Source organism: Sapajus apella, unplaced genomic scaffold, assembly GCF_009761245.1.
Source record: "Sapajus apella isolate SASKATOON/1434 unplaced genomic scaffold, GSC_monkey_1.0 scaffold42, whole genome shotgun sequence".
NCBI classification, from domain to species: Eukaryota; Metazoa; Chordata; class Mammalia; order Primates; family Cebidae; genus Sapajus; species Sapajus apella.
The window spans coordinates 14,169,424-14,189,472 of NW_022436982.1; the positions used below are offsets into that span (position 1 = coordinate 14,169,424).

Here is a 20,049-nt window from a genome sequence, read left to right on the forward strand (position 1 = left end):
AGTTTAAATGCTGTTTTTGAACCTGCCCTTTAGAAATACAGTTGCAGTAACCTGTGTGACTGCTTCTGTTTGACCTTCTAGGTGGCAGCACTTAAGCCCAAAAAACCAATAGTGAATGTAGCTTTGCTTTTTGGTCTAAGGCCCTGAGGCCAGAACAGCCAATATTGGCAGGCATTAAATTCCATAGTAAACCAATCTCATTTTAGAAAACTGTTTATGATGAAAATTCTCCTCTGTCATTTCTGGAAAAAAAAAAAAAAAAAAAAAACACTTATCCAGTTTTTCATATTTTTTCATGCAGCGCATTTCCATAAGTGATGCAATACGTCATGTAAAGTTTCCTTTCTGCAACAGGTTACAGCCCTTTTCTTGACCTGATAGCTATACTCCATCTTGTCAATGCCATTGAGGATTAGACCCTGAAGAGCTGATTCCAGGAACCCAAAGGTGACATCACACAACATGCCCATTTAGAAAAACCCTCTCTAGCCTGCTTGCGCTGTGTATGGTGACCTCTTCCCATCGGATTCTTGGGAGGAGGGGCACAGCTAGTTGTTGAGCAGACACAATGAGGAGCCAGCCACCTTGGTTTGAACCCCAGTTCTGCCTCTTACTAGCTGTGTGCCCTTGGGCAAGTTATTTAACTTCTCTGTAACTCAGCTTCCTCTTTTGTGAAATAGGGAAAACGATGGTATCTGTCATGGGCTGTTAAGTGTATTCATTGGAGTCCTATTTGTAGGGCACGTAGAACAGTGTCCACCACATCATTAGTTCTCCATAGGTATTTGCCAGATAAGTTGCTGTCAGTTGTTCATTTTTTCTTGCAGCCATCAAAATTTTAGACAGCTTTCAGTGGTTCAGTCTTAAGTCCTTGAATTATCTTTTCTGTATTTTCTTTCCTCAAAAAGAAGCCTATTTACCATGTGCCACATCTTCAGGTCCTGGTGTCTGTCTATAAGATAACATGGGAGCCGATTTTCTGTTCATCAGCTTCTCATTGGGCAAAAGTTATCCCAAAGCTATATAACTATAGTCGCTGTATTTAGAGTTCTCCTGTCCTTTGTACAATGACAAGGAAATCATGTGGCATAATACTTAACTCATTTTCTTCCAAAAGGGCCAGATTTCATCTGGGGTTCATAGCTGTTGAGCAGACTTGAAAAAACTTTCACCTGGGATCCATAGATGTTCAACAGACTAAAAAATTTATCTTTCCAATATATTGATAAAAATCTACAAAAGCATTTACTCTATTAATTTTTTAATTCCGCTGAAACAGTCTTAGGCCACCCTTTGGGGGTCACTTGAGGGTCAGAAGATAACAGCATGCCCTCCTTCCTCTTGCATAACCAAACCTCTGGTTTACTGGCAGCCATTTGCTATTTAATGGAAGGTGTATAACTATTTGGGAAAGATATCTTAATCTTTCATCCTTTCTTTGCATGCAATATTTTCAACTGACTTATGCTATCCCACTTATACAGTCTAATATTTAATAGAAGTAATGGTACATAGATTTATACTTGCAAAAGATGAACTTTAAAAGAATGTATGAACATTCCACTTTAAATTCATTCCTGTGAATTATTCATAATTTAGGGTGATTGTTTCTATTGTGGTAAAGATCCAAGTATTCAGGAAAATGACATGCCACACAATACTGTAGTGTAGGATATATCATTGTAAGAATCAATTTTACCTTGAATTACTTTCGCATCAGTGGCATTAATTTTATGTCTTCCAGTCTTTTTTCTCTTAATTTCATTTCATTCTCGAATTCTCTTGCCCTCTCATATTTCTCTCTTGTCTCTTGCCTATTTCCCTTCTTAGATGGCTGGAGTTTAGTTTTTTTTCTCATTTCTCTGGTTTGCCTCTCCTCCCCTTGGATACTTTTCTAATATTGTTGGATGCTTATATGCACCAGAGGGTAGAAACTCAGCTGTGCTGACCCAGTAGCTGGATATAAATTAGCACTGATTCTCTCTGCCTAGCAAAAACTGCTGAATCCAGCCAGGCCACAAGATGGAATCAGGAGTATATCCAAGTTGTTCTCTAGCCAGCATGCAGCATCCATTCTGTGCACCAGTATTTTCCACTTCCATTTTTTAAAGACAGTGCTGCCATTTTATCTTTTGTGTGCTGAGGACTCTCCTGATGGCTCTGTTGCATGATGTAAGTCCTCCTACTTTACAGAAGCAATGAAGGGGATTCCAAGAGTCAAGACCACCATATATTTTTACTTCACAGGATTCCTCCCCACAGAGACACTGTAAACAAGAATAGCTGAAGCTGTGGAATTAGAACACTAAAATGGGAAGAATCATAGGCATCAGTAGCAAAGGCAACAAGGGTGAGGAAGATTAACAGAGCACTTTAAATAGATATTTAATTCAACTTAGCAGCATTTGTTGAACACATACAGAGTGCTGATTTACTCTGCTGGGTGCTAAAATTAACAAAATGAGTACAATGACTCTTTGCCCTAAAGGGCAAAAAACAAGTAGGTTAAGGTACGTGTGATGAGCACAACAAAAGTGTATACTTGGAACAGACACACAGGAGGAAAGTGACTTAATGCTAGGGAGGGGACGTTGAGTAATGCTGCATGGAGGAGGGAGCCTCAGTGCAGTTCTGAAAGATTAAGTAAATTAGGAGACATAGTAAAATCTCAACACAAAAGCACAGTATGTGCAGAATTGACAGGTGTTGTAGCTTCACTTTGTGTTTAGAAACAATGACCTTAATAACAATGAGAAAGGTAGGTGAAAGGTGCTGGGGGTAGACAGGTGGTAAGAAAGATTAGGAAAGAAGCATGCAAATAAGACCATTGCAGTAGTCTAGGCAAAGCCTCAGACTAAGGCCAGGGCAGTGGAAATGAAGCAGAAAAGACAAAATTGAGGATATTTAGGGGTAGAATTGATTGGACTTTGTGACAGGTTGGATTGTGAGTGTGGCTTACAGAAGCATCAGTATCACCCTAGTGCCTCCTCCCTCCCCTCGCCCCGTGGATCTTAGTCACATGTAATATAACCAAGCTCCTGTTTCTGTGAAAGAAACTGACGGGCCTATCTGTATACATCATCTCATAAATCCTTTAAAAAAAAAAAAAAAAAGCATAGGAAGAGAATGGAATACTTTGCCACTTCTAAGACTGGGTAATAAATGTTTTTCTAACCCCCAGCCCAAAATTGATAAGATTTGGTGAGAAAGTACCTTTTGCTTGATTTTGTAAATACGGTTTTTCCATTTATAGACATGTGAAAATGTACCCATATGTTAGATGTAATTAATGAAAATTTTGGTTCCTAACCCCCTACCCACCCCCCGCCAAAAAATTAAGAACATGTTTTAGAAATTTGCTATTAGAAGAGCTCAAACATATTTTCTGAAATAAGAAACTCCAAATGTTGGATGGATGGTTTCAGACATTCTATGTTCCTTATTATTCAAATCGTATTTTTTAACTTTCTTTAACAATACTATTTTCCCCCATCAAACTACAGCTGAAAAAGGGACTAGAGAGAATATTGAATATTCAGCTCAAACTCTGAATTAATGCATGTGGAGGCAATAATAGTGACAACAGGAATAACTAATATTTATTGAATATTTACCAGATGCCTGCCAGAGACTGAGCTAAGCATTTTCTACAGATTAACTTATTTATTTTCTGCATCAACCCTATAAGATAGGAACTTTTATCATAACTATATCGCAGATAAGAACATTGAAGTTTATAGTAACTAAATAATTTACCCAAGACCACACAATAGAAACTGATAGAGCTGGGTTCAAGGCCAAGATTCTTGAACCCCAGAACCCACTCTTTTAACCACTGGACAATACCACTTTCCTAAATAGCTAAAGTCCCTTTTGAGTTTTCCTTTCAAAAACCAAAACCTAATGATTGTTATGTTATCTCTTTCTCTGAGTTGCACATTCTTTAAATAATACGAATGTTGCTGACATCAGATCTCAATGTGCCTGATGTTAGATTATACAAAAGGATATAAATGACATTCATAGACCTCCTTTAGCATGACATCACTGGTCATGATTTTTGTCATTCTCTTTTTACCTGTTTCTTCTCCAATATAAACTTGTGAAAAGGATGTTAGAAACAAGGTTCAAATCCTGGATGGTCACTTGTGGCATATTATCTTAGTCTGGGCAACTCATCACTTGCTAGCTTTGACCCAGTAATAGAATATGCGTCCTATATATATGAGCACTTCCAATGTTCCACGCATAGCATGAAGCTCCTTACGACAACATATTGAGGGAGGTACTAGAATTAGCCCATTTACAGATGAGGAAACTAAGATTTTGAAAGGCTATCTTACTACAAAGTCACACTGCTAATAAGAAGCAAAATCTGGATTAGAACCCATATCTATTGACTCCAAAATTTCCACTGTGCTACAAGATCTCCTTGTTCTGCACTGTAGCGATAAGGTCTCTTGATACCAAGTTTACTCTGATTTGTGAAGATCAGAAGAGTACTGTGTATGGGAGTTTCCTGATTAATTTGAAGGATAACCAACTGATGCATTAAAGTCATAATAATACTTACCATATATTTAGTGAATATTATCTGCCAGTTACAGGTTAAGTGCCTGTAATTCTTACCACAGTTTTAGAAGACAACTAGTATTGTTCTCATTTATGTAAGTGTGAGAACTAAATCTCAAAGAAATTAGGTAATTTGCCCAAGTCTCATGGCTAGCAAGTGGCAGACCCGGTTGTCAAGTCAAGGTCTGTAAGGCTCCAAACTATACATGCAGCCCTCATGCTATTATCATCTCTTATTTCCTGGACTTTGTGAAAAAGGAAAAAATATATATATATTCTAAGAACGTGTCATGTTTAAAATTATCTTAAGATTATTATTGAGATTTTTAATTATACAATAGAAAGATATTCATAAAAGGCAGATTGTTTGGGGTTGATTCTCTTGTCTAGGTTGCTTATTGTTTTTCTTTGAAAATCCTTTTCGGAAACCTGACTATTCTATCCTGCACTCTCCCCTTCCCTAGCTTACATCAAAAGGAAAGCAGCAGAACAGCACATCTAGGTCCCATTTTTCTTGCTTGATCATCCAGAGCATGTAAAATAAGGTGAAATATGGCCTGAGTCAGCTCCTCACAGGACAGAAATCAGTAACCACTGATATTGCTAAGCAACACCACAAAGAAGCAAGGCTGAAAATTAGCTGGCGAATTTATAAGAAGTTGCAGAATCTGGGGACTCGCTTGGGCATTTCATTATGAACCATCTGCATGATCCACAGTAATGATCGCACATTATTGTTCACTGTTCGAGGGTGATAATTCCTACGTAATTATATTGGCACCTCCCTCTGTGATCGTAACCTACCTTTCAGAACTTCCACCATATTTTCTATAATTGAGATCTGTCCCTGTGAGATAATTGGGAATTGTTACATCTCATGGGCAACTTTCATTCCTCCCCCAAGTGAAATTTAAAACAAAACAAAAAAAATCACTCTTTTGGCTAGTATGATACAGAGCTAGACTGGTAGTAATATACATAAAGGAGGAAATTAGTCATGGGATCATCACAGCTCAGTGACATGGGCTCCACCACAGTGGCATGAAGGCGAGTGTGATTCTGTGACGGGCAGCATTCACCATGGGATTACAGGCTCATCTGAAACACTGACCACAGGGTTCTGGAATTTCTTCTCCATCTGTGTGGGCTTCTTAGAGACATGTTAGAGAGAAAAGGCTCCAGGTGGTACCCAGAATGACATTCACAGGTGATGTATGGCTCTTCCAGTTCTGGCTGCCTCTTGCTTCACTGATACAACGAACAGTGCTAGATGATGTTAAATAATAGGCTGTTGAACTCCCTTACTTCTTCTCTCCTGTTAGCCCCAAAACTAACCTTAGATTTGCCCCAGTTTGAATCCTAATCCAGTTATGTTTAAGGTGCCTTGGTTATTCATTATCGGGAGTGTGCTGGTTGCAAGTCATGTTCCTATGCAAGTGAGTTTTCATTTATGCCTCCCAAGCCTTCTCAGCGAGACCAGGTCTGGCCACAGGCTATCAATAGACAGTTGCCGAGGCCACTTTCCAGGAGGCATCATGGCCTGTAGGACCCCAGCCAGGTGCATGATGGGCTCTGGTTTATGCATGCATGTCATTCCTGGTTGCATGTCTGGTTGCATGTCCTTCCTCTTCCTGTGCCTCCCGAGTCCCTGCTTCAGGGAAGAGTTGGCTCTGGAGTTGCTGCCCCACCCTCCTTAGGATGCTGCTGCTGAGTTCACCATCTCACCATCCTGTTGCTGTTAGTGTTAAAGACTGTATTCTAGCAGGCTGGTTTCCATCTCCTTTCTTTTCTAACTTTTCTTCAGTAAGCTGCAAACATGGTTCCCTTTGTGTGGGCAGATACCATTCCCTTCCTCTGCTGCCTCTCTGTGCCTTGAGTTGCCACATCACCTGCTGTCACTCAGGTTTTCACTACTCTTCTTTATTTTATTCCACCATCATTAGCCTCATTTTCATTATGTTCTGCCTAGTTCTTGTCCCTCTGTCCCACTCATCATGCAAGGAAGCAGCTAAGAAGTGATCTAGACATTGCCACATTGGCAAAAATGTATGAGCTTTGTCCAATATGTACAGTTCCAATTCCAACTATGTAAAAACAAAGCGATAATTAAACAGTGTGAATGTATTTATACCTGATTCTGCAGGAGACGAGGTGAGGAATAATATCATCTGCCACAAGCAGATGTTTGACAGTTGGGATTGACACATAAAAACAGGTGTGTGCATACAGAGAGGTTTGCATCTACAAAAATGGATCTATAAAAATGCAATGGTGTACAGTCACTGTGTAGAATATAGTTTACACCCAACTTTGCAAACACAGAGCCACCCACATTCTGTTTGCTGAGCAAATGGTAGAGAATGCCAGCTGCCTATTCCACTGCTTACCCCAGGGAAGGAAGAAAGGTCAGAAAACAATTAGTTGGCTGATATGATTTGTCAGTCTCCTGCAAGATTACTCACACATGCAAACACATATATTATGTGTGAAGCCACTAGGAACATATGTTTCATATTTATATGTTTTATATTTATGAAGGTATTTAGGTCATTTAAGAATTCCAAACTTGTGCAATGTCAAATATATAATACTGTTCTTAAAATACCAGAATATACATATATATATGCATATATATGTATGTGTGTGTGTGTGTGTATATATATATATGCATGTGTGTGTGTATATATATATATATATTTCACTGATGGCAGTCCCCAAAGGTCATGAAAAAAATTTCTTTTTATTTACACAAAATTCAATTTCTTGTTGAAGCACCTGCATCTTTTGTAATGTGTCCATCAAAAGCCAGAATAGACAGCTCTTTGTGGAAACATAAACGTGGTGACTTTTCTCCTCAAGATATAATTTTGTACTGGTGTATTAAAACAGTTTTAGATAAAAATCTAGGCACATGAAAAATGTGTAAATGATGTATCATTTAAATGTGAAATATAAGAATATTTATTATTGCATTTTAAGCTAGATGCTTCATCTTACACACAAAACCCATCAATTTTAAGTTGATTCGTATGAGGATTCCCAGCAGCCGGCCCAGTTAATGGGCCATGGGAACATTCTGCAGAATCACAGGAATATCTCTTGAGTCTAATTAATGTCTTGACATTTATTGGGAGAGTGATGTTATGACCAGAAAAGAATATTTTTAACCTGCTCACAAAATTGCTTAAAATAATCTAGAATTTTCAGACAAACAAAGATAAAAGTTGCTATTTTAAAACTGAAGTAAGAAAAAAGAAATGGTGCACCCCCACCTCTTCTCTCCCTCACTACAGCTGCCACTCCCACCAGCTCACTCAAAACAGATCACATTCTGCCAGGGGTTTCCATTACAGGGGGGTTCATTGATGATCTGTACACAGAGGAGGAGCTGCTGGTTCTTGCCTTGCCAGCCGCCAAAGCCATGGTCCCGGAGCTGTGGCTGCCCTGTCACCTATCAGAACTGGTGGTCTTCCCTGGGAACATGCCTCCTTTTTCCTCCCAGAGCACTCCGCATTGTCTGTCTAAAACACAAGATAAGAAGAGAAGGGGAAGTTTAGACCGTGGTTTTTCATGTTAGGTTTTCCTAGGTAGTCTTCCTTTTTCTCTAGGAAATGGTTCTGTTGGAGAAAAGCTGTGAAATGATCTTGAACTCCTGTTCCCTGCCAAGGAATCGCAGTGTCTGCAAGCTCCCATGAGCCTAGACGTTGTCCTTGTTCAGTCCCTTTCTCTTGGAGTGTCATCTCTATAAAAATTACAGGGTTACAATAGACGTGGGGTGAAGTTATCTTTGCCAAGTACTCTGTTTCATCGGATGTTAAGATAACGGTGCCCTATTCTGTAATGCAGGGCACACTCTATCCCCAGTAGAATAATATATTTAAAGTGATTTCAGAAAATGGGCCGTGAAAGCTGTCTGCCACATGGCCCATGTTTGCACATCTCCATATAGTTACGATTGCAAAATTTGACAGTATAACTCTGAATCTGATTAATTAAAAATGTGTAAAAGCAAAGTTCTTGCATTATAGCTCGTTCCTTATCTTTGTGTCTTTTACTGTGATGTTGTAGAACTTGGATCATATGGAAAACTAAAATATTATGACACAATGACTGAAGAAGGTAAGAATGATTTTAGAATTGTATGCATTGGCTTTTTTTTTTTCATTTATGGTGTCTGTTGCTTGCCCATTTTTTATTCTTTTTTTTCCCTCTCTGCATGACTTCAGTGACATTGTGTGACTTACTCTTCTTTCTGCATTTTTGTCTAGTTTTTTGCCATTGTGTTTATTTGGAATTGGAGACGTGCAATACCATGGGTAATCATGTTATTCCATTCAAACAATTCAAACCATCATAATTATATAATACACTCAGAGAAATGGTGTCAGTAATGTAAACACAAACACCTACTGCGCCAGTACTTTTCCCCCACATGCTCACAAAACATATAGAAACATTCATCCAACACTTTTCTAATATGTCCTTTATTTCAGAGGGGGACGTATGTTCTGGTGATTTTCTGATTTAGGCAAAGGAATGAAAGATCTGACATAACTTCTGTACCCAGAACCAGCTAGACACCTGATTCTGATGCAGAGAACTCTAGGCTCATGCCCTCAGGCCCTGCAGTCCCTAATGTATCAGATAAAAGCCTTACTTTGAGAAGCTGGGTCCACCATTCCAGCCAGTAGCATTGTCTACATGAGGGTTCCCATACCATGAGGATAGGCATATCATTTTAACCATTTTCTCTGAGTAGAGATTTATTTAAAATGTATTTATCAATGAATTCCAGGCATCCAGAACACAGCCTTGTCCCAGGAAGAATCTCTTTTCTGATTTAGGTTCGCCATGGAACAGGAATGTGAAAATTTTGAATTCTTGTTAAGGGAGTTGTCCTATTGCCTTATCCCCTATTTCATCCCATACATGCTGTGACCTTTTGAATAATATACAATATTTGTAAGTTATGAAAACATTAACGTTTTTACATGACTTTTACATGGATACTGACAAGAAATCGAAAAGTACCCTAGTAGAGGAATCAGTTCATTTTATTCTTCAGCGTGAGAGAGAAACTCCCAAATGTGTTGCATATCTTGCTTTCAGCTTCTAATATTTCTAAGCTGCCTTAGCTTGTCAAAGATCTCCTAGTTGCTTTGCATGCAAGAAGTGGAACATCTTACAACCCTGGGTGAGAGGAAGCCCCTTCCCAGCCCCTCTCTACTCTAGCTTTTGCACAACACCTAGGCCCTTCTCTATTGCTAGCCCCGTGCTCTAAACTAACAACTGTAATGTTTTCTAAAACAGCAGGCCACTACTAGGATCTCAGACTGGGCCCTACCAACAGCTTGGGGAAATGTAGACCCAGGGGTAGCAAGAGGTCCAACGGCAGAACCCTACATGTAGGAATGAGTACCTGCTACCAAGGAATAGAAAGAGCTGGTTATACCTTTAAGGAAGGCTCCTGTCCCAGCTGTTATTTTATTCTTGGCTTACGGGGGTGGGTTTGTTAGCATCCGCCTGACCTGTCAAGCCCGTTACTTTCTCTTTTTCCTCCATCCTGTCCATTACGGTCTATCATTAATGTCCTACCTCCCACGTACCTTCTGTTTCCCTGCCATCCCCTTCTTTCCTTCCTCTTCTCACATCCATCTGAGCAAATGTTATCCAAGTGTTCCCTTTTTTTTCCTCCCTACACCAGACAATTCAAGATCAGATGAAGATGAAAAATTCCACTTCCAATCTGATTATGTCACTTGATAACAACTAGGCTTTGGAAGCAGGAAAACACAGTCAAAATCATGTCTGAAATGAGAACTATGGCTGGCCCTGAGCAAAACTGTCAAATTGTGTTTGGTGGCCCTCCATGGTCACCCTTAACATACTTCATTCTTCTCTTGATTTTCCCATCCCTTCACACATATCCCTTTGTGTCCCATTCTTAGTTGAAAATTTATCCCCATTACAGTGATAGGTAATAATTCCAAAGGCAGCATTTTAAAGGTGTGTTCTATGAAATACCGGTTTCATATGATGACACTAGGAATTTTGCAACCAGGAAAAAAAAAAGAAAAAAAACAAGCAAGATTGATCCCATAAATAAGAGAGTTTCTGAGTTAAGTTAAATAGGTCTCTTTTCCTTTTTTTTTTTTTTTTTTTTTTGAGACGAAGTCTCACTCTATCACCCAGGCTGAAGTACAGTGGCATGATCTTGGCTCACTGCAACCTCCACCTCCCAGGTTCAGGCAATTCTCCTGCCTCAGCCTCCTGAGTAGCTGGGATTAAAGGCATATGCCACCATGCCCAGCTAATTTTTGCATTTTTAGTAGAGATGAGGTTTCACCATGTTGGTCAGGCTGGTCTCAAACTCTTGACCTCATGATCTACCCGCCTCAGCCTCCCTCAGTGCTGGGATTACAGCCACTGTGCCTGGCCAAATAGATCTCTTTATCATGTGACTTCTCAGAGTTCTCAATATGCGGCTGTGCACTGCAGCATATAATAAATTGTAAAGAGGGATGGAGTAGGCAGTGTTTCCCAGACTTTCTGATATGAAGCCTCCTGTGGAACCTTTCTGGAAATGCTGGCTAAGAACAGGAACCTTGTAAAGATTTTAAAGTCTTCTAAATATATAGCAATTCCTCTCAAGTACTAGAAAAAGAATATTCTGGAATAGCAGCTCTCCATCCAGCCACCTAAAATCACATCCTTTGACAGCTGCCTCCATGACAAGCCACGTCTGGCTTAAACCTAAATCTGGTACTCCATCTAAAAGGCTCAAAGCCAGCTCGGTAACCTCAGACCTGGTAGAAGCCAGGCTTGGCCTCTTCAAACTCTCAAAAAGCCTCTCCCCTCCCACTGGAAAACAAAACTAATATCTGTGACTTATGTCACTTTCATGTTGTACAGTTTAAGGAAGTATAATATAGACAAAGGTGTTTGGGGCAGTCACAGTGGACTAGCTAGCCTTTGAGAAATATCTCTTCCATTTAAGCATTTGCACAATTTTAGAATTGTGACTAGCTTTTGAGCAGGAATTTGTTGTGATTGCCCCTGTGACAAGTCCTTATTTATAACTGTTTCCAGGAAATTCTCTGGATGTTGTGTGAGGTCAGCTACTTGTAATGAAGTCTGGCTGGTGGTTGTTGTTTTCCCTAAGTGGACCCAATGGAAGATGCTTTATATATGCCACCCCGTATCCAAAAAAGAATTGAGAGATGATTTCTAAATATAGAGAATTGTGCTACACATATTCAGTTTATTGTTTTTAAGCACCTGTTGTGTACAAATTATTCTGCTAGGTGCTTTGGGGAAACAAGAGTAAAGGGTGGGTGATTTGATCATAGAACTTACAGACGGGGGGAAAAAATAACACACAGCAATCACTGAGACACCAGGAAGAAAGTGGTAAGTACCACAAGTGTTCAGAAGATGACAGACTACAGGGGAGGAAAGGTTACTTTCCATGGAAGTTGGGTGGGTGTGGGAAGAGATTTTGTGGAGAAGGTGATCTTTGAACCGGGCTCTAAAGAATCAGTAAATAGGAGGTAAGTCTGAAAAGGAGGGTGACCTTCTAGGCTAAGAAAGGGATGAAGGGATGAGTGCACACCAGCATTCACTGGTGCCTCCAACTTGCTGAGTTCAATGCTGTGGGCTTATAAATATTCTATATCACCTGTCTTCATAATGATCACAAAAAGTAGATTTAATTGAAGAGGAGAAAACCAAGGCTCAAAGAATTATTTTATTAGCTGAGGAAACTAAGACTCAGAGAAACAAAGTAATCTATTGTGGGACTCAGAGGTGGTAAGTGGTGATCCTGAACTCAGGACTATGAGTTCAAAGTCCGCCAAAGGCCTGCCTTTGGGCTCCACTGCAGCTTATTGTACAAGATGGGGAGTGGAAAAGGGACAGATAGAATTGGCCACAGCATAGGGAGTGGGAATGAAGACCTGATGGAGACCATAGACTAAGAATGAGGGCCTCATGGTGTGGATGACAATGAGCTATTGAAGAAAGCATTTCCCCCTACATGAACACTTTGCCATGAAAAGATTGTTTTAATAAAACCATATACTTACACGCAAGACAAAGTCATGATGTTTGAAAAGTTTCTCCTTGCTCTCCAAGCCATTTTCCCCTCCCCCATCACCCTCAGCACCAAGGCTCCCTAGAACCTCAGTGGAGCAGCTCCTGGGACCATACCCAACCTCCTCTCCCACCCCAAGCCAATCTGAATTTTATCCATTTATTTATTCATTCCTTCAGGCATTCCTTCATCAACACCCAGTATGTACCAGGTGCTGGACTGGGGGCAGAGTGAAGGAGATTAAAGACAGTTCCCCTAAAGAACTCATCATCATTTTGTGGGAGACAGGCAGAGAGATGAGTAGACCCTAGGTGCTGTAAGAGTCCAGTGGAAGGCATCTTTCTTAGCCTTAGGAAATGAGGGCAGGCAGAATCCATAAAGCCCACAGCACTGTGCCTGGTAGGTGATGATGTCTCCACTGCCATGTTCATGTGTCCCAAGATGACAACCTGTGTTACCTGCCACCTGTGCTAACAGATTCACTTAGTAATAACTGAGCACCTTCTCTGAACAAGACATTTTGCTAGACATGATAAATTAGTGAACTTTACTCCTCCCAGGGACTTTGCCTCTGTAACAAGATGTTTCTGGGGACGAAAATGTCATTTGGCAGCTTCAGCTACCCCTACATGGTCAGCAATCACCTTATCTTCTCATACAGTGATACTGCATATTTTCGGAAGAGCAATCTCCAACTTTTAAAGTCAATAACACGTAGCTTGTTTCTCATCTGAAGACACCCAAATTTCATATCATTCTCATTCTGGAAATTCTCCATACATTGAATTTGGCTTCCTTCCTAAAATTACTCTAAATAATAATACGGAATGCTACTTCCGAAGTAGGAAAGTTTGTGTGATGGGACAAACGGACTAAAAGGGGAAAAGACTTTTCCACCAATGGCAGTGTGCAGAATTAGTCATTTTTGCTCTTCAAAGATAAATGTTTCACAGAGACATGTAGGTGGGTAGATAGGTAAACAAATATCCCGATTAGCATCTTGCAATGAAGCAATATGTGGGGAAAGCTGTCTACATTGTACGGTCCTAAACTCACTGCCATTTAACCAAAAACATTTCCAGAAAAATAATTTCACCACTGTTTAAAAAGGCAGTCTTTGTTCATTTGTTTAAGGGAGAAAAAGGTAGAAAAGTTTTTATATCAAGGGTAAAAACTTACAATGACCTTTTCCATAATTAAGTTAAGCCCACTGTTTCATGGCAATCAACTGCCCCTTTACTAAGCTGAAAAACTAATAATGTCTTACATGAATCATGGGGTCCCAAATTAGGCATGTGGCTATTTTGAAAACCCCTATTATTTCAAAGAAACAAAAGCATCTTAAGGTCACATCGTCTAGCCAATCATTTGATGTTCTTAGTTGCAGTGAAATAGTCTAATTCTTTTCAAAGAGAAATTGAGTTTTGGAATACCATTCAACAGTGTTTTTCATTGCCCAGGATATATACACTAAATAATGTTATTTTAAAATAAGTCCTTCTTGTTTTCTGTGACCTTCACAGGACATTTTGATCCTTGCTTGAATGGATGAGATTGTGTCATGTACACTGATACATCAGGCAAGATAGCTTCAGCTATATATAGCAGAAAATCCAAAGTAACAGTGACTTAAATAAGTTGAAAGTTTATTTTCCTCTCAAGTATAAGAATTCCAGTAGCAGAAAATACATGGCAGCTCTGGCAGCTCCACAATAATTCAAGCCCCAGGCTCCTTCCATCTTTCTGCTCTGCCACCCTAGTAAATGATTTGTAACCTCAAGGGCACTTCATGGTCCAAGATGGTTGCACTGGATCTCCGGCCATCATATCTATATTCCTGGAAGGAGGAAGGGTCAAAGTGATTTTCTCTAGATATTTTGTCTTTTTTTTAAGGAGCTTTCCCTGAAGAGCCTCTCCGTAAAATTTGCTGAAAACTCAGTCACATGACTACCTAGTTTCAAGGCAATTTGGAAATGTAGTTTCTTAAACTGGGTGAATAGCTGTCCCCAATAATTTAGGTATTATGTCATTAGGAAATGGGAATAGATATTGGATAGGCAACTTGCAGTCTCTCCACAACAGGGAAATCTCACATAACTGTGTGTTGGTGGGGAAGATGGAGAATAGAGCAAGCTATAGGAGGAAGCTTGAGCACTCATGTTAAATTTAAGATGCCTGTGAGACATCCAAATGGAGATGTTGAGAAAGTGGTGGGTATCGGAGTCTGGAGCATGGGATAGAGGTCAGGCAGAGCTGTAGACGTAAATTTGGGAGTTCTAAAATATATGTGTTATTGAAAGCTACAGAACTGGACTATAATACCTAGCTAATTGATAGAGAAGAGAAGGCCAGGAATTGAGCCCTGGGGACTCCAAAGTCTAGAGTCTGGCAAGAAAGGGGAGGTCCAGCAAGGGAGACTGAGGTGGGAAGAAAACCAGGAGAGAATGATGTCTCCAGAGCCTAGTGAAGAACATGTTCAAAGGCGGGCAATGAAAAGGTGAGAACATCAATGAATTGACCAGTAAGATCAAAGAACCATTATAGTAGAGAAAAAAGAGTGATGGACAGAAAGTGAGATGCTTCACATTGGGGGCTTTTTGACTCCCCAAAAACTTAATATTGAATCGGGGTTTTGGAAGTGGTGCAGATATTGCTAGTGATGAGGCGTAGGGACTGACCACAGGAGTGGGTGGATGAGGACAAAGGGAGCTGGGAGTGAGTCGGTGAAGGCACTAAGGTAGGGAGCTAGGTGTCGCAGGGCTTACCTACAGAAAGTCATCACAGATGGGGACAGGAGTAAGGGCAGAGAGGAAAATATTGAGCTAGGTTCTACAATCTTCAGGAACCAATGGAGGGAGACCAGGAAGTCAGCTTGGGTAGAAAGGGTGAAGTTACTGGTTTGTGCTCCCAAGGAGGGAGGAGAAATTGTCTAGAAGCAATAAGGAAGGGCAGGATGGAGAGCAGGGTGTTTGGAGGAGCAGGCAGCTGCCGCTTTCAAGGGCTACAGGAGAAAAGGAGCCTTCAGGAAATAGTCAAGTTTCAGTAGGAGCAAGAAGACAAAGAGAATTTTCAGAAAAACAAGGTGAAGGATCTAGGAGATTTACTGATGTCAGGAGTGGGAGATTGAATCAGGTCGGGAATGTTCAGGACCATCTGGATATGAGGGTCTGGCTGTTGATGAATGACATGGAAGCTCTGCTGAAGTGAACAAGGATGTAGCATGTAGTTAGGAAACAACTTGAAAGTGTTTTAGAAGCTGTTACTATAGCCTCTTGCTTGAAATTGGTCCCATGGACAGCTTGCCATGGTAAAGTAGGGTCTGTCTTTCCAGGAGAGGGGAGCTTTGGGGACCCTCTTAAGTGTAGCTGGTTGGGGAAGTACATCAGCCTTCCTCAGTTCAGAGACAGAGAGTTCAGCCCAGCATAGGAAGACCTCTCCCACAGACATATCCAAAGATGGAATGGCCTGCCTCAGAAGGAAGTAAGTGCCTTTCTGTGGAGAAGCCAGGGAAGCCTCCATCTAAAGAGTGTTCAGTTACTGGCACTTTGATGCCCCTTCTTTTGCCATGCTCAAGATTCTGTCCTGGTTCCTTCTATTAAATGTAATGGTAGACACTGGGCTGCAGTCTACTTAAACCCTGTAAAAACTTGACCTTGCATTTTGAGTAAGCTGCCACCAAGACTGTGGTAGGTAGATTCCTGGGTCACAGCATCTGAAATAAAAGGCTTGTATATTATTTGATCTAGTTCATAGCCAAAGTCTTTATTAATATGGTTAAATATAGCAAATAGTACCTTAGATAGTTCCTAATGTGCTATTACATTCGTGAAATAAACCTTTAAAACGATGAAAAAATAGATATTCCCTTTTAGTTACAAATCCAAACATTTACCACGGTAGAAATCTTAAATCACAAAATAATTATAACTATTTTTTGTTATAAAAACATTACATGCACACAGAAGTAAAAAGCAAACACTACATTAGGAAAGACAGTAAAAGTGAGTCTCCTTCCTACCCCAGATCCATTTATTCCCTAGAGATACCCAGTTTTATCAGTTTCTTTTCCAACCTGGCTTTTGTTACTAATTGTATCTTGGAGATCTTTCCACGTCAGCACAGTTAAGACTCATTCATTTTAACAACTACTTAGTATTTCGCTGCTTGGTTGGTTCAATCAGCCCCCTGTTGATGAACATTTAGGACATTTTCATTTCTTGTTTATTTATTTAGTTATTACAACAATACTACATGAGTATCCTCTTTGCCCATCGAGCACATTCTACTGAGTAGAAGGCATAAATATATAAAATAAATTTCTGAAAATTGAAATGCCAAATCAAAAAGCGTCCACATTTCAAAATTGAAAGATATTTGTCAAATTATCCTCCAAAAGAATTGCACCAATTTACGCTCCCAATAACAATGAATGAGAGAATCTCAACAGGTTTTTGGTTTTTTTTTTTTTTTTTTTTTTGAGACAGAGTCTCAGTCTGTCACCCAAGCTAGAGTGCAGTGGCGCAATCTCGGCTCACTGCCTCCTGGGTTCCAGCGATTCTCCTGCCTCAGCCTTCCAGGTAGCTGGGATTACAGGCAGGCACCACTGCACCCAGCTAATTTTTGCATTTTTAGTAGAGATGGGGTTTCACCATGTTGACCAGGTTGGTCTTGAATTCTTGATCTCAAGTGATCCGCCCAACTCACCCTCCCAAAGTGCTAGGATTACAGGCGTGAGCCACCACTTGGGGCCTCAAACAGTAAATTTAAATAAGTCCTTTGAAGAGAGATTCAAATTGACTTCATTACAAAGCACATAAGACTTTGTAATATAACTACCTTCTAATCTACTTGTTTTAGAAACCTGAGTTTTACCAAAGTTCGGTTAAATACAGGGTGCAGTTATGATAGAGGTATTTGACCTCTCTAAATTAAATGACAGGGTCAGTCTCCTACACAGAATATGTGATTTCTACAGCAACATGTGCCCTTCATACCTCAAGGTCATTGCTATCCCTACAGAAAGTCTGAGAAGCACACTACAAGTTGGCTTTCTACCTTGCAGCTACCAAAGCAGGTAGCTCCTATTGTGCACAGACACCATTTCTGATACCATGTTATCTTTCATTCATTCCAAGTTTTAGTTTAGCTCATGCAGTTCAAACTTTCATAACCAGAGGACTTTTCTGGGTACTTGAATAGATGTTCTCTGTAAGGCTGGGCCTTATCAAAAAAAAAAAAAAAAAAAAAAAAAGGTATTGAACCAGTACTAGCCACATTACTGCTTCAGAGATGTATTCTTATAAGCATCTCCCTGGGGCTGGATCTTAGGAAGACAGCAGCCTAGTCTGTGTGCATAACCAGACTAACAAGCTAGTAACCAGCATCAGGTCTGATAGAAAGACCAAACCAGCTGTGTGGGTAAAGCCACAGTCTTCCTGAAAACAGGACCAAGGAATCCTTCTAATTAGAATACATCCAGCATTTCAAACTTCTTTGCATCTTATTTTCATCATCTAAACTGTCAGCAGTAAAAGCAGAAAGATTGGACTTGGCAAAGAGAGGCAGATTTTGCCACACTACATATGTAGAAGGTGTTAAATGGCAGCAGAAGGCAAATTGTGGATGCTTCTTTTTGTGTGTTTTTGACATCTCTAGAGATGAAGATTTAAATTGCCTTCATCAGTCAAACTTGAATACTGTTATTTTAAATTAATAACATAATCCCCCCCCCAACTCATGAAGCTTTCTCTGTTTTAAAAAAAAAAAAAGGTGGGAATTTGTTATACTCGGAGGCTGGCATGTTCAATTAGGCATGGTAAGTTTCTCTTTTGATTAGAGCTGAAATGAACCAAATCATCTCATTTTAGTCATGGGACTCTAAGCCTTTAGTTAAGGACTCTCAGCATGTGCCAGCACTTCTGCTGCTAACCCACGTTTCAAATGAGATTTACAGGTACCAGATTACAATGTAAAGTTGAGGACTAAAATAAAAATAGAAACTTAAGAACTCAGATTAAGTGACAATTCGTAGACATATGAAATCTAGGGCTCAAGAGATGCTGTATGTTCACAAAATAGGGTCAACTACTGAATACATGTTAGCCAAACATAAAATCTTCCACTTTATAATAAAACAAATGATTGGGCCATGTATAGGTTCCTCAAAAGAAAGAACTATTTTGTCTGATTCTTTTTTTTATATATAGGTCGTCATAATCTTTCAACACATACTTTTTGAGCACCTACTATTTTCCAGATGCAGTAAATCAGATCAAAACTCCCCAAATGAATAATATCACAACCCACTTGCAGAGAGACATACCCAAAATATGGGCTTTGACAAACTGACTCTGAAGAGAAATTTTATGCCCATTAGGAGGTAGTTGGGTTAAATGCTGGCAGGTCTTAGGATATGAGGTCTTCCTTTTTAGTAAAGTGATTCTTCATTCGTTTATCTCTTAGACATTCAGGAGTAATTTAATTTTTACTAATATCAGTGTGGCCCTGTAATAAGTGGTTTGCATCATGCTTCACAGAAATTAGAAAAAAAAAATTAGAGGTTATACCTCAAAAACAGATTTGGAAATAAATAAAATTCTATGTTCTTAGTAGTTTTAAGGTGAAATTATTTTTAAGAAATAGAAATTTCTTTAAAATGTTGCTTTTAAGAATAAAAATTAAACCTGCCTCTATTAGGTGAATTAACTGTTCCCGTAAGACAGTTGGTAAGAATGAAAGAGGACTTGTTTCTTCTCGTTGCTAGGTGGCATCTTGTGTGGAGGAACTGTGACTATTATTCTCTGAGCTTCCATACCCTCCTCAGAAGGCCTCCACCATCCATCAGAGCACAAATCCGAAGTGTCTTTCTCACTTTAGGCTATGAACTCTACAAGGGTACCAGCCGGATCTGTATTTCTCACCAAATACAGCCCAGTACATAGCACGGGCTTGCTTACTATTGGCAGTGTGTTAATTTGTGACTTGTACTAGCTTGAAAGGAAGCTTGACTTTCTAGAAGAGCTGATGATAGTGAGAGCTTCACTGCAAGACAGTGGAGGCCTGTGATGGGCAAGGCATGATCCTAAGACACTTGTCCAAGGATACTAAAGATGGCAGAGGAAAGATCCCTTTCCCAGAAAAGACTGCTTGCTGCTGGGGAAAGCAGATGTGTGGACAGCAAACTGAAATGAGGGCTGTGACATGTACAAAGTACCATGAGAATGATGGGTTTCCACTTGGAAAAGAGGGGTGTGTGCAGAGAAACCTTCAGGTTGGATGTTGAGTTAGGCTTTGATGAATGAGGGGCAGCTTAATAAAAAACAAGGAGCCAAGGCCCAGTTTTCCCTGCCCTGCTCTGTACGGTGTTCACCTAACCTCCTGTCCCA

At 40.0% G+C, this 20,049-nt stretch overlaps 1 protein-coding gene across 3 annotated transcripts in view; it reads left to right on the plus strand.

The window, feature by feature from the left end:
• The window catches only part of SLC24A2 (solute carrier family 24 member 2), a 271,295-nt gene that overhangs the window by 172,668 nt on the left and 78,578 nt on the right, over positions 1–20,049 (plus strand). For 2 of the 3 annotated variants that reach the window (XM_032300096.1, XM_032300094.1), the window contains exon 5: positions 8,641–8,691. The exons of the other annotated variant lie outside the window; for it this stretch is intronic. In XM_032300096.1, the coding sequence (XP_032155987.1) occupies positions 8,641–8,691 (51 nt within the window). The remainder of the gene's footprint in view (positions 1–8,640; positions 8,692–20,049) is intronic. 3 annotated transcript variants of the gene reach the window in all.